This window comes from Lycorma delicatula, chromosome 1, assembly GCF_047948215.1.
Source record: "Lycorma delicatula isolate Av1 chromosome 1, ASM4794821v1, whole genome shotgun sequence".
In the NCBI taxonomy this organism is placed as follows: Eukaryota; Metazoa; Arthropoda; class Insecta; order Hemiptera; family Fulgoridae; genus Lycorma; species Lycorma delicatula.
The window spans coordinates 221,396,653-221,420,944 of record NC_134455.1 but is presented as its reverse complement, the minus strand read 5'-3'; the positions used below and the strand labels follow the sequence as shown (position 1 = coordinate 221,420,944).

Here is a 24,292-nt window from a genome sequence, read left to right as displayed (position 1 = left end):
CAATCCGTGCGAAAACAACTGTCAGTTGAGTTGCATGCCAGTTGAGTTATATGCCAGTTACCAGAATCGTGCCAAATACCTAGAGAATAACCTATAAATAATAAGCTTGGGAAACCAACAGTTGATTCTAACCAACTATTGCCGCCAATATTGGCAGATGTTAGTGAAAAGTTTTCACTACACTATTCTGCACTAAAGTTACATACAGAAAAAATGTTAAAAACACAATCACACTTCATACCCACACTAAAAATCTACCATACCACTATAGTTCGATCTTTCATGCACCAGATAAACCACAATTAAATATTGAAAACTAAATAAATCCACTTGTAAGAACCAATTCGTTCAGAGCAAGAGACAACACGTGCACTCACTCGAACTACTAAGAACGCACTCACACACTTAATTCCTAAGATTTTATAACTATTTTGCAGTGTTTGAAAGTAAAATCTTATTCATCCATGTTATTAGATCAAATATCTTCTGAATTTATTTGTTAGTTAATCTACATTTATAACAAAAATTAGCTATTGAACGATTTCCTCACTCAGCAACAGAAGTTGCACACTATAGTGTAGCCTTCTTTGTTGTGTATATAATACTTAGGTAAAATTTTCATGAATTAAATAGTGTGACTTATTTTCATATTATACCATGATTACATGGTTTAATGATTTCCATGTAATTTCAAAATGTGTAATCAGTTAACGATATTTTTAATTTATAAATGTAAACAGAGTGTAGCTAATCAGAAATTACTATGTAAAATAATAATTGCCTATTAAAAGTTAATGAAAATTGATTTAGAATTTTTTAAATTCATTGTGATTTGATTTCTTTTCATGAAAAAGAATTTATGTATTGAAAAATGTTTAAGAATGAGCACAGGTATAAAAAGAAGAATTGTAAAGCAGCATTTCTGAGAATGTCATATTACATTGATTTCTGATATGTATTGTGAAGATACTGAGATATTGTTCAATAATTTTGTTCAACATTCAACGTTTAATCGTTTTCTTCATATGAAATATATGATTAGTCTAAACTGAGTTTCTGTTAAAATATGACCTATGTCTGATTGGTTACCATCAAATTTGAAAAATTTATTGACCTGTAATTAGAATGAAAATTTACTGCTTGAGTCTTGTTTTCTAATTCAGATTCACTCCATTATATTGAAGCCATTTATTATCAGATATAAGATTGTCTTTTAAAAAATAACTATAGTAATGAATATTCAAAATGATACTGTCATCAGCAAATTTGGACTTTCCCTTTGCACTGTCAGATAGTTCATTTATGTGTACAATAATGAGTCTTAGTTTACAGTGCAGGTTCCTATATTTTATTTTCCATTAATTATTTATTATTAACAACACTGATTACAATCAGAAAGTTGAGATTTAGCCTATTTAAGTGAGCACTGGATCTAAAAACGATCCATTCTACCCTAAGATCTTTTTTTTTCATCTCCTTCCTCTTGAGACCGAACCTAGACCGGCAAAGCATCACTCAATCCCAAGGGTGCCTTTGCCTCCAACCTCCCAAGTGACCATGCTGGATCCCGTTATGCTGTTCCCAGCACAGGGTACCATCCGGTCAGCCAGAACTGGGTCTTTTATAATGTCTTTAAGTGGAGGGCCTCCTAGAGGATCTTCCACCCGGGACTCTGGTCTTTTCATTTTAACCCCCTAACAAGTCCCTTGGAGTTCCCTTTCACTCATCGGCCGTGAGACACCTTGGCATCCCACGCCTCCTGAAAAGGGCTATCCACCCAACCCCAAATCTCCATTTTCGACTTCCCCGTGTCGTCCTCCTCATCTTCCCCCTCTTCCCTAGCCTTAGCTCTCATTATACAGATGACCATATTACTAATGTCATCCCAATTCCACCGATTAAACAACATTGTTTCCACCACATTAGCTGGGGTGATCACACCTCTGTTGCAAAGGTGGCATGCTGTTGCATGCTCCACCTCTCTCCTCTCCATCACCCATCTGACACTGGAAGACTGTGTGCTCCACTGTATCACTCTCTCCACAGTAGAGGACCCATCCGACCTCCTCCTCTTTCTGTTCCACAGATACTTGTTGAACAGCCATGACTGGACAGGAACTGCGTCATCTCATAGGTTAACTTGCCATACCTTCTGCCCAGCCATGGTTTGATCTGAGGGATCAGCCTTCTCATCCAGCTCCCTACCTGCACCCTTTCCCAACGGTGCTGCCCACTTCATCAGTGTATCTTCCTTAGCTTGACTTTTTGACAAACTCGCCGATCTCTCCACTACCTCCTCCACTATCAGATCTAAAGGTGGCATGGCTGCTATTACTAAAATTGCTTCTGTCGAAACAGTTTGGTACGACCACGCCACCCCAATTGCCAACGGCCTCTGCAAAGAGAGCAGTCTCGTTCTCACAATCTTCTTATCTAATGCTCTCCTCCAGGCTGAAACGATGTACAAGACGACAGACCTAGCCACCGATGCTAATAATCTCCTCTTCACTGTGCTAGGCCCGCCCATTCTACTCAACAACCTGTTAATCGCTCCCACAGTTTTACCGCCCTTCTTCACCGCTTCCACTTCATGCGGCAGTAAAGAACGCTTGTCATCTAGCGTTACTCCCTTAGCCCTGAGCACAGGTACAATCTCCATGCCTCCTACTGACAAACTAATCCTTGGAGCCATCGTCTTCCAGTCATTAATACCAACTGCATTTTCTCCAATGCCAGATGGAGCTTTCGCTCCCGTAACCAATCGTGAACCATCTTCACCGCCTTGTTCCCCTGGGCCATAACCTCCTCCATTTTGGCCGTAATGACCAGGGAGAGATCATCCACAAAACCAGTTGGTAACACTCCGTCTGGAAAACCTAATCACAGTAGCCCATCATAAGCGATACACTAAAAAAGCAGGCCAATGACTGACCCTTGCGGCACTCCTGCCTCCATTCCAATCTCAATTGGAACTCCTTCTGCACTGCCTACCACTGCCCTACCGTTAAAGCAATCCTGCACAAGCCTGTACAAATATAGGCTGGTCTTACTCCTCTTTAGTTCCTGGAGAACCCACCCGAATGGTAGCGAATTAACGCATTCATTACATCCAGCAACACAACCGCCGGAGTAGCCCGGGTTCTCCGGGTACCACTAGCTGCCTCATCAACCACTCTCATTACTCTCTCAACAGCCTGCATTGCAGTACGGCCCTTGCAGAAACTGAATTGGTCTTCACTTATTCCCTCACCAGCCTCAATCTCGAAACTCAGCCATTCCGCCATTTTCCGTTCAAACAACTTTGCCATTCAACTTAGAAGGCACAACAGCCTGTACCCAGTGGGGTCATTTTCCTCCCTACCACCCTTCTGTAGCACAACCAATCTCCCCACCTTCCACACCTTCAGAATCATACCATCTACCAGCATCTTATTAAAGGTAGACAGCACCTTCTTCAGCATCACCATTGCTACCACCTCATTGGGAATTTCATCTAGTCCCGGACATTTACTGATTTTCATCACCACACTTCTTAATTCCATCTCATTAAACGAAGGAATCTCCACTGCAGCAACCTCCTCCAATACCTCACATGGCCTCCTGGGGCACATTAGTTCCACACAGCCCTCCAGTAGCCCCTCAACAATACAGGTAATGCCCTCCTGAACTTTTTACTAACAGTCTTGAAGACATCTCTCCAAATATCACTATCGAGGCGATTACACAACTCCCGTCACTTCTCTCTCTCTTACTGCTCATAATTTCTTTCTTAAAAGCTTGTCGACACCTCCTTAATTTAATTCTTCTAGTGCCAAATCATTCTCATCCCTCACATCTCTACAATTTGCTCGCTGCAGATGCCTTGCACCAAAACAGGTCCTTCTAGCCGCTGCTACCTCAGGTAATCACCAATACACACGTTTATCCTTTGGTCGTGTCTTCTCCAGCGCCGTATGGCAAGCCTTTGAAATTTTAACCTGCGTTAAAAACTCTGACGAAATGTCACCCAAACGCTCTTTTTACAATATGTTACACCCTCTCAATGCCCAACGCACTCACCACTCTTCTACATCAACCCCTCGTGACCATGAGGCCCACAGTTCAAAACCCCATAGAGGGTTTTGAACTGTGAGGGTTCTATGAGGCCCATAGATCATGGTCACTAAGCGACTCTTCCTGCTGAAGCTCTTCCCAACCTGTAGTCGACCTGGCTAGTCTCAGTGAAACAAACGTCAAGTCTATGGACGACAATCCAGTACTGCGAACCAGGGTTGGAAGCTTACCATCGTTTAGGCAGATGAGCTCCAACCCCGCCATCACTTCCTTCAGCTGTCTACCTCTCACATCACTCCTCTCTCCAACCCATAACATGTTTTTAGCGTTAAAATCTCCTTGCAGGAGGCCCTTCTCACTCTACTCATGCCATCTAGCACTGTCTCAAAATCCTCCATTGGAACATTTAGAGACACATATACACTACAAATTATCATTTCTGGTGTCTCAACCCAGACATAACCTTCGCCTGAACCATGTCTCACAAAAGACACACTTACTTTCGTTTGATATAGGGCGGCACCTCCAGCTACATCATGCCACCAGCCCTCCTCTTCTAGCCATTTCAAATTTGGTTCAAACACTATTATCAAATCAACATCTTTCTGTCTCGCAATTTCAACAACCAAATCAAGTGAGGCAACACTTCTATTTTCATTAATCTATAGAAATCTAACCATCAACCTTCTTAACACATCTCCACATCCTGTGTCCTACCCCTCCGCAAGTAGCACACTTCTCGGGGGCCTTACAGTCTGCTATCTTATGCCCCTCTTCACCACATCTAAAACATGCAAGGGATGGATCTGGGCCCGTGCACCTCAACGCCATATATCCACATTCAAGACACTTATAACATCTTAGTTCATCATCTTGCAATACCACACGACAACCTAACCCAGCCCACCTGCACTCTCTCCATCTTCACCAGCTTCACCGCTGCAGACTGCGGCAATGAGATCGACACCACCTTAGTATTACCATTCGCAACTTTCATCGCTGCCACTCTTAACCTCCAGTCCAGTATCCTCTAACACCTGTCGTACAGAGGCAACCACCTCAGACTCTGATGTATCGGGCTCCAGGTCTTTCACGTTTACAAACACAAGTCTGCCCCTAGTAAACCTGGTATCATTAACCCCTACCAGTTTGTCATTTATCTGCTGCCTTATTTTGCCCCTTAACTCAAATATGTAGAGTCTCTCCCACACCTTTCTTTATCGACAGCACTTCCCCCAAGTCCTCCCTCCGAACTCCATCCTTAACTCTCTTAAGGAAGTCAGCATATGTGGCACCTTCTACCCTCCGCACAATAGTATCAGACCCCTCCTTCTTGGACTGGTTCTTGCTCTTCCCCTCTCCTTTCCTGGAACCTTTTTCCAAATATACGATCATCTTCCGCTTCAGCCTTCTACCCACATATTCATGAATACGCTTGAAAATTCCGCTAACCTAGCCTATCATAGCCCCATACTTTAAGTCTTCCTTCACCTCATTAATCTTGGGAACAGCCCTATAGATCTTCCACCACTATCTTATTTCCTTCCTTCGAGTGTACTATAATCGTATAACATGCTTCAAGCTTCTGCTCTAATTCACTCGGCAACACACCTCGGTCTGGCCCTCCACTATTACCTGACCATGTCACAATTTCCCTGCCTACCACAACCGTCTCACTGCCGCTGTCTGTTCCAAGAGTCTCTTCCCATATACTGACTTACTATCTCTTGCCCTATGTAGAAGGAACAGGTACAGAAATAATGGGAAAAAAGGAATCCCCCTACTAATTAGCTCTAACACTTAGTAAAATTTCAAAGTATAACTCACTAGTAACTAACTACTGCAAATTATTATAAGTCCGTATCAGTTGTTGTTGTCAACAACTGACGTCACTCCCTTGTCTGTACCTGCAGTTCAACGTAGAAAAAATTCATTCTAATCCACAGGTTATGTTACCACTAAAATATACAGAGTCTTATGGAGTAGAAACTACACCACAGAAAAATCTAATTATCTTGTCCGTCCGTTAACCAAAACTCAAAATATCTTACACACTTATCAATTAATTATCCACCAACAAAATCCATAAGTCCAAATCAATAAACAAACCAAAAAAAAACAGTCCAAGACGACAATAAACGCAGAACAGTACGCAACATGTGTTTACACAATGAAACTCCCTACTCGATTTCTACCCTAAGATCTAAGTTTTCCAGTTATCATGTGATTTTTATTACCAAAAGCTGTTGATAGGTCGAAGAAAGTACCTGTTACAAATTGTACTTATAAATTATTTCATAGACCTTAATTATAAATTCATAGATAACATTAGAATTCCCTAACCCCTTTCTACAACAAACTTTCTGTGGTTTATAAGTGTATTATTGGCTCCAAGTAACCTAGAATGCAATGGCAGCATTCTTTGAAACACCATCAATTGCTGTTAATAATTGCAATAGAATGGTAATTATTCACAGAATGGTTTGCTTATACGCTGGAATAACTATAAAATATTTTAGGAAATCAAGGTAATTAATTTCATCCCATACATATTGACAACTCTTTTGTTAATATCTGCTAATATATTATGTTTGAGTAATTTATTGATAATATAGCACATATTTTTTAATAAGTGTTAGTTTATGAGATCTGTTCAGAAAATAACCAAATGTTTTTAATTACACACCAATGAAGATATTTAATGGTGTGCAGTTGGTAGCATTGTGTTCCACATAATTTCCCCTTAAAACACATGTTCTTGGATTGTTGATATTTCGTTTACTTTTCGTGTTGAGTGCAATATGTTTAATTGTTAGTAGCGATTTTTGTAAAGTGCTATTTTCTGGAGCAATGATAGAACATAAAATTTTCCATGAAAGTGAGAAAAACTTTCACAGAAACATTTCTGCTTTTGAAACAAGCTTACGGAGATGATGCTCTGGGTTGTATGCAATGTTACGAATGATTTTCATGATTGAAAAGTGGTCATTGGTCAATTGAAGATGACCCTTGACCAGGAAGGCCATCAACTTCATCTGATGATTCCCATATTCAGAAAATCAACAATCTGGTGTGTGCAAATCGCCAATTGACTATCAGAAAACTAGCAAAAGAGGTTAGCATCTCAATTGGATTGTGATGCAATTGATGTCATAGTATGTCATTACATTTTGACTGAAAAATTGAACATGTATCGAGTTGCAGCAAAGTTGGTTCCTTGTTTGATGACCAAACAGCAGAAAGAACATCAAGTGGATGTTTGTTGGCAACTTCTTGAACAAGCCAGTGACGATGAAACATGCATGCAAAAGTTCATAACGGGAAACGAGAGCTGGATTTACGGCTAAGATGTTGAGACAAATTTCAATCATCAAAAAATCGCACATTACAAAGATCACTACTAACACTTAAACATGTTGAACTCAAATAACAATATCAACAACCCTAAATAAGATATCAACAACCCAAGAACTTGTGGTTACAGAGGAGGGTATGCGGAACACAATGCTGCCAACCGCACATCATTAAACATTTCTGTTGACATGTAATTAAAAATACATTTCAATTGATAAATTAAAGTTATGAGTTGTTCCACTTATCTCAAATCTTAACAACTGTTTAAACCATGATAAAATAGGAGGTCTTCTCTTTGCTACATTTATATATGTAATGCATATTCATACTGTCCATAATAGTAAAAAAAGAAATTGGAAAAATAGCAGATGCTATTTTAGTGATATCTGTAATAATTATTCACTGCAAACTTAAATTCTTTTAAACCCTAAATCTAATTATGGAATCTTTAATTTTAGGTATTATTTCTTAGAAATTTATTTTATTAGATAAATTCATTATTCTATAACTTCTGTCAACAGATTTATCAGATTCAGTTACTATTTAACAAAGAAAAGAGTATCAATCTCTACTAAGAAAAGATCTATAAAGCTGAAGAATCATATCCTGTATAGAATTCTGTCTGTGACTGGAAGCAAAAGAGAGCTGTTTAAAACTTAAAAACTATAATTCAGAGTAAACAGACATTAAAAAACGTATTATTTACTTTCAGGTCGATATCAAGCAGGTGTATGCTCATTTGAAAACAAAGTGTGGGTTGCCGGAGGTTGCGATAGTTGGAATTGTTTAAGGTCAGTTGAAGTTTATGATCCTGCAACAGATACATGGATATTTGCTGCACCTATGATTACTGCAAGGCGTGGTTGTGGTGTGACAGTGTACAAAGGTATGGTTTTCCAGTTCCATTTGATATAAATACATACATCTGAAAATGTTGTAAATACTTCCAAATGTTATATAAGATGTATCACTTGCATATACACATAGACTAATTATAATAAACTTATGACATATGAGACAAAATATGTTAGTTTTATTGTAGGATTTCTTCTGAAGCCTAAGTATAAATTGCAACTGCACTAATGTAATTGGACTGATGATTTATTATGATTGATTTTTTGTTATACATCATATAAGTTATATTTACATGTGAGTGTCTTGGAAGGGTTTCTTAAAGCAGTAACTTCTCTTTCAGAAATTAAAGATCAACTTGATTGTCATTGTTTGCTTTATTGTATCGCTTTAACACTTGGCTATGGTTATGTAGATACAAGTAGTAAAATTTTAAAACAAGTTAGGTAAGTAATGTTGCTGCCAGAGTGAAATTTGGACAGAGCAATGGATTTTTTAAATTTCAGTACATGATATCGACTGAAATTCAAGGTAGCTTATTATTGTTAACATTTCTTTTATGAAATGTTCTAGAAGTTGTATCAGACTAAACAAAATCAGCAGTGAGAACAGCTGGCAAAGGTGTTTGTGTTTTGTTGTTGCATGATAATGTGCATCTAATTTTATTTTAGCTGTTACATGTGCTGGATATATTTAAATTGGATCACTTCACTGTATTTGGATCTTTATCTTCACTAAGCCCCGTAAGTTTGGACTTAGATTCTAGTTCCAAATTTCATCTATTCTAAAAATTATGCTGTAGGAAGTTTTAGTTACTAGCAATTCAGGAGTGATGACACTGAAAAATCAGTTGCACAAATTAAATAGACTACAGCAAAGGAAAAAATATGGTGAAATTTGAGATTCATGCATTGCTACAAAAATGCCTCAATTTTGGCTACAGTTTTATAGAATTACGCTAAAATATATAGTTTAAGTAGAAAAAATAAGATATTTAATCACAATATTTTTCACCATAAACGTTTGTAATTGAACAGTCCTTAATTTCAAGATGGCTGTCACCTTCCATGCATTTTTTAACTTATTCTTCAATAGAATTAAAAAATTCATTACAGAAATACCATCAAGGCAGAATATAAAACGTATTTTTAAACCATAAGGTAATAGAACTGTTCTAAGGGTATGAGGTACAGATTCCTTTAATAGTAACAATCAAGAACATGTGTAGAGTCAGCCGCTTTACTGCAATCTGGTCTTAGGAGTATAATGGAGATCATATTTTGGTTATAAAAATTAAACATTGCTGAAAATTTGAGTTAACACAACAAATGTCATACTTAGAAATGAATAGTGTAGTTAAACATATTTAAGACAGAAAAGTTTTCAGTATCTGGGAAAGAGAGTTCAGACACTGCTGTGCTCTCTGATGGTTAACGATGGCCAAAAGTTGTCTTGACATTATGAATGTTAAATCAGTCTCTCTTGAAGAATATTTGCAGTAAATAAACAGGTACAAATAGCTGTTATATATGAAAATCCAGATCCACAGTGCTAATTATCAATCGTTTTATTAATTCTACTAATTTTTTTTTTCAGGTAAACTTTATGCTGTAGGTGGTTCAGATGGAGCACAATCACTTAATACTACTGAAGTTTACAATCCAGAGGATAAGTCCTGGTCTCCTGGTCCATCTATGACTACTTCCCGTTCAAATGTTGGTGTTGCCGTGATAGATGGGCGGTTGTATGCTGTTGGTGGTTTTTCAGGTATTACATTGTCATCTTTACTTCAAAAGTTTTGCCCCCTGTCTCAATTTAGCATGTTTTGAAATTGATTTAGCAAGATAAAATGAAATGTGTATTGATTTAATGATTTACTTCAATTATTCCCTTTTTTCAGTGGCTTTTTAAGAAAACTAATGCTTCATTTTTTCTCATCTAAGGAATGTGTTAAGATGCAAGGGAAAGTTTGAAATAAATACATTTTTGTTTTCCCAATTTGGATGCTTGTAACAATAACTTTTCTGTGTGTATCCATAACCTGCCAGAATTTTGTATTTATTTAAAGTAGACGCTTTATTTTTCTTTATTACTGTGATACCTATTCTACTGTTTGTCTGCACAGTTGAAAATGTAAGCAAGCAGTAATAGATCTTGTTCATTCATGTGGGGATTGTATAAGTTGAAACAACAAATTGATAATTAAAATTCACTGCCAAGCATTTTTTATATGTGTATCTTGCCTTTGCTGAAGTATTTCTTTGCAGATTATGATTCATATATTCATAATTTTATTGTGCTTGAGAGAATAAATATCCACTATATTGTGATTGATTCAAGGTACACAAAAGTATATGGCCAAGTTTGTTGTGCAGTAACTGTGCTTGTTAAATGTGCTCTTTGCAGAAGTTTTGATTTCAAAATAAAATGTTATATGATGTATACGTATGTAGAGGAAGAGGAAGAACTGAAGGGGTTGGGGAAATAAACTACTGAAGCCAATTGAGTAAAGGGATCAGAAGGAGAAGAAGGGAAAAGTTACTACTGGCTGAAATTAAAGAGAATTTAATGGAGCATTGAAGAGATAAAACAAAAAAAAATAATTCCCACTCCAAATGGAGTGGTTGAATTGGTGTAAGAAGTGTAAAATTGATGAAAGCTTTTGTAAAGGGGTAAAAAAAGAAGTGCCTGTATCATGTGATAGAGCAGTATAAGATCATTAAAGCAAGAATTTAGGAATTGCAAAGGAGTCACGTCAGATTAATGTCAGTTTGCAAAATTATATAAAATTATGTAGAGATAAAGAATATGGATAGAAATAGAAGCAAGACTAAGAGAGTTGATCATTTTAGTCATGTTTATTGTTGGGAATTCCAAGAAAATTATTATAGTATGGGAAAGAGTTTCTTATGGCCTTTTCTGGATATTGGAAAGGCAAATGATGGTTTGGATCAACTGAAAGTGTTAAGTTGTAAAGCGAGTATGGAATGTATTTTGAAATGATGGTTGAGATGATGAAATGAACTAAAACATATTCTTGAATCGTTAAATTTTAAATTGCCACATTAGACATTTTTTTAAATATCGAAAAATACAAGTCACATTAAATTGATAAATAAATAACACATTAGTCAAAATTATACGCTTGGACATTATCGATAAACACTACAAGCTACATTAGACTTTAAACTACAAAATAAAACTATTCTGCACTAGAATGAAATGTTACATTAAACAAATCATGACCGCTGCAAGTGGGATCCAACTCTCAAATGATCGTACGTGACTAACTCGCCGGCCAGCGCTAGTAGATGCTAGAGTGCAGCACCAACTCGCTCAACATGGAACAGAATACACCGCCCACTATAATTTTAAGATACATTATCATGAGATGAAACTTAATATACAAAAATGAAAAGTAATACATATAAAAATAGTTACATAAACCTTGAAAGAATGTAAAAAATTGAAGTTACCTTTATACAATGTTGCCAAAGGCAAAAAAAAAAGACTACAAAGCAAATAACTTAAAATTAAACAAATACATAAAAATGATATTAAAGAAATTTTGTTAATTACATTCAGCATCAAAGAAATTTTGTGAATTACATTCAGCATCACTGAGGTTATCACATACATCTGAATTTGGAAGAATTAATTTATTAATAGTTCTTTTTATTATTGTATTATTAGTTTTTACATCAACTAATCTAATTAATCCATCATTACCTGGATATACTTTCACAATTATTCCCAGTTTCCACAACAGTGGAGAGAGATTAATTTCTTTTATTATAACTACATCACCAACACAAACGTTATTGTTAGAGATCTTATATTTATTCTTCTGCTGCAAGGAATGTCATTTGACGATGTTTTCCAAAAGTCTTTCAATAATTTTTGTATAAGCTGCCACCTAGTAAGTCTATTTATATTAATGCCTGAGAAATCAGGATCAGGTAAAGAAGTTAATGGAGTAAATGTTAAAAAATGTCCAGGAGTAAAAGTGGAATATGCTGCCCACCATGACGGATAAATATCTCCAACATAGAATTGATTCCACCAGTGAGAGATCTGACAATATATGATTGTTTTTATTTTTTAAAGTTTAAGTGAAATGATGACAATATGAAAATATGTTTAATGTTCGTACAAACAAAGAAAATGGTTTTGAAAGTTCTAAAGTTTCTGTTGTTTGAAGAGCAGCTGAAAACACATTAGTTTTGCTAGGCTTCTCTTCCTTGAGTGAATCTGGCAGAATCATAGAAATGAAAGGCTGATTGGATGGCGAGGCGTCCTCATCTTGTTCTAGAAAAGACGGACGATTCCACCAAAGTTGTAACGAGGTTAATACATCTGGTATACAACCACGTGACAAGACATCTGCAGGGTTATCCTTTGAAGGAACGTGCTTCCATAAGCATTCCTTAGTTAAGTTGTATTTCGCAAACTCGATTTGCGACAAATATTTTTCATCTATTAGGAAGCGAAGACAACCAGTAAAGTGCTACTTTAAGAATTCGACCAAAAATGGATTCAATCAAAACTTATACCTAAAATACACTTAACCTTATTAAATAAACGATATAACAGAAGAGCAGCATTCAATTCAAGCCTTGGAATAGAGATTTGTTTGACAGGCGCAACTAGATTTTGAACACAGCAGGTGGATTTCAACGTGTTCATTACTATCAGCCGATTTGATGAAAAGACAAGCACCATATGCGCTGCTACTTGCATAAAAAAATCCATGCAATTGATAACTCTTAATGAAACTACTGATTTTAACTAACCTAGGATTCCTAAAATTACTTGACGATTTGAGCTGAAAATACAGAGAATTCCATTTTTCAGCTAGCAGAGCAGGAAGAACTTCATCCCATTGAAGGTTAAAGCACTATAACTCTTGGATGAACACGTTAAATGGAACGATTGAAGGAGCAAGTAGACCTGAAGGATTGAACAATGAAGAAATAATTGATAAAACAGAACGTTTAGTGTAAGAAGTATTATTATCCTTTGGTTTGATTTGATAAATGAAATCATCACCTTGAGGATTCCAATATAATCCAAGTGTCTTGATGTTTTTGTCTTCGTCTAATTTGATAAAGGAATTAGAATCATCAAACATAACAGGTACGTTTGAATGACATTTATGCAGAGAAAGTCCGTATTTGTTAAGCAATAACAAAATATCATTGTATATATCTTTTAGCTGATCAATCCTGTCCAGTGAGCAAATCAACATAAAAATCTTGCTCGATTGATCAGCAAGCTTGAGGAAAGGAGGCTTCATTTTGATTAGAAATTTCTATCAAACATCTCATAGCTAGAAAACTTGAAGGTGCCAAACCGTAAGTAAGTAACTGTTTGCAAATTGTATGGAATGATTGATGAGTTATTATTATCATACCAGAGGATTCTTTGCAATGGAAAATCTTAAGGATTAATGCGAATTTGTTGATACATTTTTGGAATATCTCCTGACAGCATGTAGGTATGAGTTCTAAAACAAATTATAATTGAAAGTAAATCTTGTTGCACTACTGGACCTGTAGCAAGAATTGAATTGAGTGATTGGCTTTGATGTTTTTGCACTACCATCAAATACTACTCTGGTTTTGGTAATTCACGAAATACTGCGTGATGGGGCAAATAAAAAGTTTCAGATGCAGCCTTACACTGAGATGAATCTACTGATTGCATGTGATCTAATTCTTGATATTCTTTCATGAAATGGAAGTAATTTTCCTTAAGTTTAGCATTTTCTGCAATCTACGATGTAACAAATTAAAATGATGCCTTGCATTCTCATACGAATGTACTTCAGGAGATTTTGATGGCAGTATATGACATTTCAAATTAAAATTAAAATCCTCGTACCTAGAATTAATATTTAAATCAACACTTAACTTAGACTTAGTAACAACATTACTAATACCTAATATCAGCATTAAGACGGGTTCGGTTTAAAGCCCAAGTTTAGCAGTAAACCCTTCAGTACAAAATGAAATCACCAAAGCAGAATCAAGTAAAACCCTGGCTTGAATGAAATTACCTAGTTTATCTCTGACATTAGCCACAACAGTTGCAAGCAAAACAGATTTGTTAGGTTCTGATTTTAAAGTACAATATGACCTATTATTAGTCAGGGGAGCTTGATTCAACTTGGAAGATTTATTTGCTGCGTTTTATCTGAATGAATCAGTGTATGATGCTTTTGTGAGCATTTTTTACATTTATGATTGCTCGGAGACTCTTTCATAATATGCTGTTTACTTAAACAATTAAGACAATTTTTCCTGAAATACAAATTTTTTCCTTTCATTAACATCATATTTAAAAAATTTATCACATTGATACAATTGATGGTTGTTGGTTTTACATAATGCACACATAAAATTAGTAGAATTACTTATATCAAATACATTTTTATTAGAACTAGGTTTTGAATAATCATATTTTTTGCTGTTAATGCCTACATTAGACAACTGCTTTTTCATTACCTTGAATTGTGTCCGTAGATTCAAGTAATTTACGCTTAGATTCCAAGAATGAAATAAGTTGTTCTGTCTTTGGGAATTCATTATTTATGTTTCTTCCCAGTCTTTTAAAGTATTTAAGTTTAAATTTTGAGTAATTAATTGTATTATAATAAATTCTAAATAATTAATATTTAGATTCTTTAATGCATTAATTTGATCAATGAATTTTGTTAAATTTTTTGAATTTTCCTTTTTTAATGGTTTTAGATTAATAATCTCTATAGCACGTTTAGTTTCAATTAGTCATTTGTTGTCATAACAAGCTTTAAGTGATTTTATTGCAGTCTCATAATTCTCAGATGTTACTGATAAATTTTTTATTACATCTAGAGCATTACCCCTTAAGAAATTTGTAAGGTAGTAAAATCTTTCAACATCAGAAAATTCTTTGCGGTTATGGACTAAACTATTAAAAAGATCAAAAAACTTATACCAAGCTCTCATCACCATGAAAGGGCTCAATTTGTATAAGTTTTAATGTAATTGAATTGGGTTTATTAATTATTTTATTTGAATCAGTTGCATCTGAATTTTTGAAACGATTTTCTAGTTTTTTATGTTTTAATTTAAATTTATCAAAAATGTTATCATGTATGTCCCTAACCTCTAAGTCTTTATTTGTTGCATCTTTTTGCAATTCTATTTCATACTGAACTTCAAAAAATGTTTTTTCATATTCTAATAGCTTGTTGAATTTAATAGTAAATAGATCATAATCCTTTGATTCAGACTTGAAATTATCAATGAACACTTAAATTTGCTATACAGTTTTTCATAATACCTCATTTCTTAATTAAATCTTTAAATTCCATTTTTACTGGAATTACAATATTGACAGAGATAAAATTAAATTTATAAAAAATTAAATTATTATAAAATAATACTAGTAAAAGTAGATAAGGTTGAATACAAAGTAATATTGTTAGATTATTATGTATAACTAAAAGTTGAATGAACAAGATAGCTTGAAAGTATATTCAATACGATGTCATCAGCTCCGCTGCAGGTCAAGACGGAACAGTATGTAACATGAACTGCAACCGTGAATGCGCGTATGCAGTATAGCTCTAACAAGTGAAACTTTCAAAATTATTATTGAAGGTCCACAACATATGCCTGCTATAATTATAGCCTTAAACTTAACTGTATGTTACAAACCATTTGAAATATGTTTTAATTTAAATATTTCACCGCTAATTATACTGTTAATTGTACTCTTGAATATACACTGTTTATGAATAAAATTATAAATACCACAAATCCGGCGACTTGCTGATCCAGCCATTAATGAATGTTAAACTATCCGGCCCCTTGCTCCGGAATGTTAGATCTGACCTGGAGGGCCATAAAACGGGCTATGTTAAGTTGTAGAGCAAGTATGGACTGTATTTTGAAATGATGGTCGAGATGATGAAATGAACTAAAACATATTCTTCTTGAATCATTAAACTTTAATTTGTCACTTAGACATTTTTTGAATATCAAAAAATACAAGTCATGTTAAACTGATGAATAAATGACGCATTAGTCAAAATTATACGATTGAACATTATCAATAAACACTACAAGCCACATTAGACTTTAGACTACAAAATAAAGCTATTCTGCACTAGAATGAAATGTTACATTAAACAAATCATGACCGCTCCAAGCAGGATCTGACTCGAATGATCGTACGAGACTAACTCACCGGCCAGCACTAGTAGATGCTATAGTGCAGCACCAACCAGCTCAACATGGAATGGAACAAAAAGTATTGGAAGTATTAAAAGGGGTTGGGGAAAGGGATTGTAAAGAATGTGAAGAAGATCTGCAAAAAATCTTTAATTGTAAAAAAATAATAAGATAATTGTAGGAAAGACAGGTAGGATAGAACAGAGAAACAGTCTGAAATGGGAGATTTAATCTTGATAATATCTCTTGAGGAAAATGGCAAAAGATAGAAAATGGATAATATCATAAGTGAAATGGAGAAAAGGTAGAGGAATTGATGGCCCTTATCATTGCTATAATAATTTCTGTAAATGTTCTAATATAGAGAACTGCTGAGGAAGGTTGGAAATTTTAAGCTTTTCATTCAAGAAATAGAGAAAGATGAGAGAATTGGAAAGAGATCAGTTAGAGGCTATGTAAACAGATATATTTTTTAAACGTTGTTTAACTCTGATAGAATCAAGATACGACCCAGAAAACGAGAAGGAAAAGAAGAGACTTCAACAGAGCAGGCTTGTAAAATTAAGTTTGTGAGGAGTAACGAGGGAGCTAAAACACAAGGGTGGACAGAATAAAAATTTAAACCAGAATTGTGCAGAAAAAACATAAAAAAGGAGATATTAGGTCAGGAATGAGATGAGAAAGGGCATGGAAAGTGAGTAGAGATTTATATCTACATTTTTATTATATTTTTAATACATCTATATATCTATGTTTTTCATTCATGCAGAACTTGATTTACTTATAGTGGAATGAAATTGTTTGTTTGCAATTGCAGTTGTTGATAGAAAATTTTGTGAACAAAAAAAAAATACTTTTAAGTTGTTCTGGATGCAGTGATGGTTAGGAAATTAAGAGTCATTTATTTTCCATGTAATTTATTATTTAGAATTAGTATGATGTATGTAATGTTTTATTTAATTTTTAAAAATGATTTTATTCTAAGTTGTTGATTGTTTAATCAGATAAGAATTACAAGGCGAATGTGATGTATTCTCAGTTGTTCAGTTGTATATTTTTGTGACATTTGTTTGTATTCTCAATTATATATTTCCTTAGCATTTGTTTTATGTGTGATATTTTATTTATTGCTCTCAAACATTTCTTTATCTGACTTAATAATTTTTTATCATATTTTACTGATAAAAGAGATTGAAGCTAATACTGAATGTATTAATAAAATACAGTTTAGCCCAGATAAGTATTATAATTTTTAACAATGTAATTTTACATTACATTCTCCGTTATCAAGTAGTACTTGTAGTTTGAGTAAATAATAATTTTTTAAAAATTTTTATTTAAAGCTTTTTTTTATGATTTCTAGGCAAGAATTTCTTGAATACAATTGAATACCTGGATGATAAGACTGATGAATGGACAACATTTAGTTTGAGGACACAGTCAACACCACCATCTTCTGAGTGTCATGATACTACCCAGATATCTGATGTGGAAAGTAACAATAAGAGTGATGACTGCATCCAACAAAAGAATGAGATTAAAAATATTAGTAATAACTACAACAATAAGTCAGTATCGGCTAGTTTATCTGATAATCACCCTAAAAATCTTGAAAAATCTGAGGAATCTGGATCATTGTTAAACTTAATTGGTGCTGAACCAAAACTTAGTACAAGCTAATCATTTACAGACTGATTTCTAAAGCAAAAACAAGAAAAGTGTATTGGTTATACATTTATATATATTTTGTATTATGTATCTATAAAATGTTCCAAGCAGCAGCATATTCTGGTGGCAGGTTATTTATTTATTTATTGTTATTTTTTCAATAAAAATTAAAGTTATTTTTTTTCTACAGGTGAATTCCATTCTAAAAAATCTCAAGCTTTATCTTTTAATGTATTGTAAGCAATAGTTTTTTTTTGTTTTTCTTGACTGAGGCTGTTAGTAGTCTTTTGTTTCCACCTGAAAAACCATTATTTTCATTTTTTTAAATATTTAACATGTGAAAAACCAGACTATTTTATTTTTTACTTTTCTTTTAAAAGTGAAACTAAATAAAATGAGAATTAATTATATAAATAATTATTAGAGTAAATTTAAAAAGATGTTTTATATAAATAAATATGCATAAATGTATGTAAAAACCACATTATATGACTAAATACTGGTTCTAATTATAAAATATACTTTGCTTGTGAACGTTAGTATTATATTTATTATATTGCATATGCAAAATACACATTATGTATATACAACATAATAATTTTTGATGTCAGATAAGACAGTATTTTATTTATACTTTTAATACATGTAACTATTACTGGAGAAATGCATTTAATTAACAAACTAAATGTAATATTAAGAAATTAATAAATGATTTTACAATTAATGTATTTTATGTATATTGGGAACAATATATAACAAATCATATTTGATTTCCTTTCTTTTTATATAACCTGATATTAATTGACTACATCATATCAGTAATTATTATTATAATTACTAATGAATAATTTAAATCATAAATGTTACTATACCAGGTTCAACTCATTTTGATTGGTTCCTAGTGTCCGCTAATAAAAGCAATTAGTTGTTCATTTAAAGTTAAATTTAGGTACAAAATGTTTTCATTTACATATATTAATCACACATTATATTTTGAGATATTGATACATTTTTAATCTTAGGTGATTTTGCGTTTTACTTATGAATTCTGACAGTTGTATTTTTGGAAATTTTTCAGCAGTTTTTTCTTGCCCGTAAGATTTTTTAAAATTATTTTAATACTCCAGTTATTATTTTATATGTCAATTATTTTATTAACATTTTCACTTTAAGATTGATTAAATCAGAAATTAGAAACATTTTAGCGTGATGATTATATATATATTTTTTTAATTTAAAAATTATTGTTCATATGAAATTTTGACTTTATAAGAATTAACATGAATTTTCAATATCGTATTGTACACTTTTAAAAACTGAACAAAATTTATCTGATTGTAAAACTAATTATCATTATAAAGGTGATAATATTGAGAAAGAAGAGCTTAATAGTAAATGTGATTATTGATCTGTTCACCTTATCATATGATGAATTTGGTAGTGTTCAATTACAATTAGTTAATTTGGAAAAAAATTAGATTAAAACCCACAAAATCATCTAAACAAAACAAGTATCCAATGATACATGTAAAGTATAATGATTTCTTTTTTGGTTTAGTTTTCTTATTTTTTTTTCAAACAATTTGTATTTATTTTAATGTTCTTGTAATGGCATTTTATGTATTATTTTTATCATTTTAAAATAAATGTTTTTTGCAGTTCCATTAATATCTGCCAGACCATAATATTATGAAATTTGATAAAAATTGTTATTTCAACTTATTCTTGTCTCTTAATCCAATAAAATTTTTACACGGATGGATTTTCAGAAACAGAAAAATGTATCTAAAATTAAAATGTTTGGTACAGTGTTAAAAGGTGGTGGCTGGTAGTATCAACATCCATCCTTGCTGTAGCATTAATTCTTTTAACAGAATTCAACCTAAGGATGCAAAATCAACAAAGATAAAAAATAAAAACTTATGACATTTACCCTTGGAAGACTGAAATATTTAGTTAAGAAAAAAAAAATTAATTGTAAACCATTATTTTTTTTTTCTCATTCACTTAATATATTTGAAATAAATTCTAATAACATACAATGACACTTATTTTCTTATTACTTATTTAACTTCCTTTACATTTCTTTATAATCATTTTGTATTAAGAAAAGTTGAAAACATTGTTTATTTGAATTTTTTTTAATTGAAAATTAATGTAGTTACTTTACTATAAATTGTTCATGTAGATTTCAGAGTAGATCAGATATATATATATATATATATATATATATATACTATGTATATTATCATTTTTTTACTCTTTTACAACTTGCCTGTAGTTATTAAAACAATCTTCAGCTTTAATAAAAAAAGCAGTTTTTAAGCAGTTTATAAAAAAGCAGCAGTTTCTTAAGAAAAAAAGCGCTTGAGGTTGTACTGTAATAAAAGTTTACCTTATATTTCTAAATATAAATAGTGATTAAAAATAAATCATAGTAATGTAAGTATTCTGCAAAATGAACACTCCGTTAAATTTATTTTACTAAAATATGAAATTGTAAAATCAAAGTAATAATTTTTCAGAAGAATTATTCATTTTTTTTAATTCTGCCACAGGAAATAAGTTCTGTCAATTATTTTTTTTACTGAACATCCTAAACATTGCACAGTTGTGGGTTTTATACTTGTATTTGATGAAATCTGATTTTACCTAGCATTACCTAGCATTAAACCTTCTATGCTACCACCAAACAACAAAAATGAGTTTCCAAGTTGTTCAACAGGCAGCCTCTTATCAGATAATAACAAGGATGCACTGGCTTTACATATCCTTTCATCCTCTACATCCAAGACTTAATAGAATCAGACGTATGAACACAGAGAGTCAGTGATGGGAAGAAGGGATTAAGGATTTGGAAAAGTATTAAAAAAGGTGGTTCTTAGCCACTGAGAAACCACACTACGAGGAGTTAAAAACCCAATACCCACCAGGTAGCAGCTCATTGCAGATCATTCATTTTGGTCTGTCCTGCTTAAATAAATGCATTAATATATGCTATAAAAATGATTTTTTCCTTGGATTAAAAAAGCAACCAAGAATGGGTGCAGGGCTCACAAAGGAACACCCATCCCCAGAATTATATGACTTGAAGTTCTCAACTGAATTATAAACTTTTCAGGCCCCATTTGAAAATTTTAGTAGAGGTTAATTGAATGAGTATCAGTTGTAAACAAGCTTATTATGCTGTCATTACTTAAAAATAACAAAATAGTATTTTCCAGTCAGAGAAGTTTTATTATTAACCCTTTAATGACTACAATTAGTAGTTTCGTTGCTGGCTACATGGACTATTCATTGAAACTACAGTTTTAATATACTGTTGGTGAAGCCCTACAAAAGTAAATTTTTAAATTTACTTTTTAATGAGAAAAATTTGACTCGTTGCTACTTCTGTAAATTTTTTAATTAAGAAAAATTTTAATTGATTGTGCAAATGTCAATGCACAATCCCAGAAACATTCCTGGTTGGAAAAGGACTGATTAATTTTTTTTAGATTAGGAAAACTGTTTTCTTTCGTTAAAACTTTCCATTTATTGTTTCATGTTCTTTTTAATGCTTAACTTCCCCTATATCAAATATTTTTTTATAAAAGATTAAAGAAAAACACTTTAGCTGATGAAGGATGTTGTTAATTACTACACTTCAATGGAGAATATATAAAATGGGATTAAAAAATTCAAATTGAAATAATCAAAATAAAATATTATATTTCACATTTATAAGCAAGTAAATTATCAATATGTGAGAAGCTGGCAATAAATAAAAGTGAAATTAGTGAAAAATATGAAATGTAGAAGTGAACATATCTTAACACATTTTCTGTTATTATACATTTCTTACTATGTGAACATCCATGCTGAAACATATTTTTGCATTTCTTGTAAAAATAACTCTAATAAAAATCCATTTCTTAGCACAGAGGTTCTCAAACTTTTCAGCCCAAGCCCCTCTCATGGTATACCAAAGAACACGCCCCCTTTATACTGTATATACATATATGTTTTTGTTATTCTGTGCGTGTATGCATTCTTTTCTTTCGTAAAAAGCATACAGTAATCATGTTTGGTTAAGATAAAAACAAACAGAGCTATTACATTTCTTTTATTTTTACAATTTAAGAACTTAAAACACCAACAGTAAAATGAAATAAAACACAAATTATAAAGAAATATAATATGCTCATTAGTGATTGTTTTTAAAGATTATCAAGATGTATTCATGAAAGTTTTAATAAACACTTTCCATGTCATTGGTGATGGGTGAGCTTATTATTTTTTTCATCACAAAACTTTATTAAACAGGGTGAGATGAACAACAGAGCAACCATTACTTCTTTGCAAGAGCAGAAAATCCTGTTTCACATACAAACAGTTGCAAATGATATTAGCATTCTTATAACTTTTTTCGTACAAACTGGGATAAGTCATCGCACTGAAGATCAATAAGGTCTTGTTGTTCTGCCAAACTCAATGAACCTAGTTTTTTCTTCAGCTCTTGAAATGGATGTTGTATCCAATTAAATGGTTGAAGGTCTTCATAAAAATACTCATGAAAGTCAAAAAATGTTTTACAAAACAAGTTATAAGCTCTTGAGGAAGCCACTCGCACCCAACTTCTTCCAGCATGTTCAGCAATGTAGGGAAATGCTCGTCAGGTTTTTTCACAGCAGCTTCCCACAGCGACAGCTTTTTAACGAAACCTTGTACTTTTTTTGTTCAGGTTGGAATATTTTGCATTTCCCTTTTGCAAAGACATTCAAAATGTTCAGTTTGGAAAAATATCTGCAAGGTAGGCTAGCTTTATGAGGAACTCTGTATTGCAGAATAATTCTGCCGAAGTTGGTTGCAATCTCTTTAAATCATTTCTAACACTTCATTTCTAACTTCAAATTTTCTATTTAAAACATTTCCCCTTGATAGCCATCGAGCTTCATTGTGAAATAGTAATTCTGTGTGTTCTAAACCCCATACAAAACTGTAAACCTGGATTGGAATGGCTCTGCTTTGATTCAATTGACTGTTTTAACAACTTTATTTAAGCTTGGCTCGGGTCTTTCGAGACTAGTGCCTCTCTGTAAACAGTGCAATGGTAACATTTCACATATGAGACACTGGACATCAGATTGTATGGTGAATCAGTATTGCCATCCTTAAAAGACAAATTATCATTTTAAGCTAATTTAATAAGTGTACTATTTGCTAATACTACTTTATATTCAACTAAGTTTTTTTTAAATGACATAAGTGGTGATGCTTATTAAAAATGTTTAGGTTTTACAAAAACATTTCTTTTTGATCAATTGTGAAAACACAAATATGTATCTTTAATTCAATATGTTTAAAATTAACAGATTTTATTTTAAAGTTTCCAAACTGTTTTACTAACATAATATTGATTTTTCAAACTTTTGTGCGCCTCGTAGGGGTCACACCCCCCAGTTTGAGAACCTCAGTCTTAGCATGAGACTAGCATGTAGGTACTTAAAATTATATACTCTTCCTCCTGTATTTTATTGTGCTAGACACATATCTTCCTCTTGTATTTTATTGTGCTTGCCTCATATCGTCCTCCTGTACAATATTTCCTATATAAGTTTTATATAAGTGTACGTATATCATACATATCTAAAACTAAACACTATTTAGTGATACTTTGTTTCTTATCAAGAATTAATATAAAACAGATAAATTTCAAAAACTGGCTATTTTATTCTTTTTAACTTTGAAATAAATAAATATTTAAGTATAAAAACTTGTAATAAATGTGCATTTGGATTTTTGAATTAGGTCAAAATGATTAAGCTGCATCAAAGAAAATTTTAAACTATAAAACATAATGCACTAATTTACAGTAAGTATCTTATTTGAATAACATTAGATTTTTTCTGCTTAATTGAGTAATCTGTAAATAAGGAATTAAATAAAATGATTTCAATTTCCAAAAAAAATATACAGTTTAGGCCAGAAAGGTTACTACACTGAATGAACTAAAGAGAAGACCATAAATTGATCTGCCCACTGAAAAAAAAAAGCTGTTACTATAAATATTTTTTGGTCAATTGGTACTGAAAGTGCAATAGCCTTGTATTGATAACAACAGCAAAACATTTTCTGTGGAGAAATTTGCTAACCATATTAAATAT

At 32.7% G+C, this 24,292-nt stretch overlaps 1 protein-coding gene across 2 annotated transcripts in view; it reads left to right on the top strand.

Annotated features, from left to right (window-relative positions):
* LOC142328932 (influenza virus NS1A-binding protein homolog) overlaps positions 1-20,188 on the top strand; it is a 184,077-nt gene extending 163,889 nt beyond the window's left edge. For both annotated transcript variants that reach the window (XM_075373109.1, XM_075373118.1), the window contains exons 11-13: positions 8,120-8,293; positions 9,856-10,026; positions 17,842-20,188. In XM_075373109.1, coding sequence (XP_075229224.1) covers positions 8,120-8,293; positions 9,856-10,026; positions 17,842-18,158 — 662 coding nt within the window. In that variant the 3' untranslated portion in view covers positions 18,159-20,188. The remainder of the gene's footprint in view (positions 1-8,119; positions 8,294-9,855; positions 10,027-17,841) is intronic.
* Positions 20,189-24,292: the final 4,104 nt, after the last annotated feature.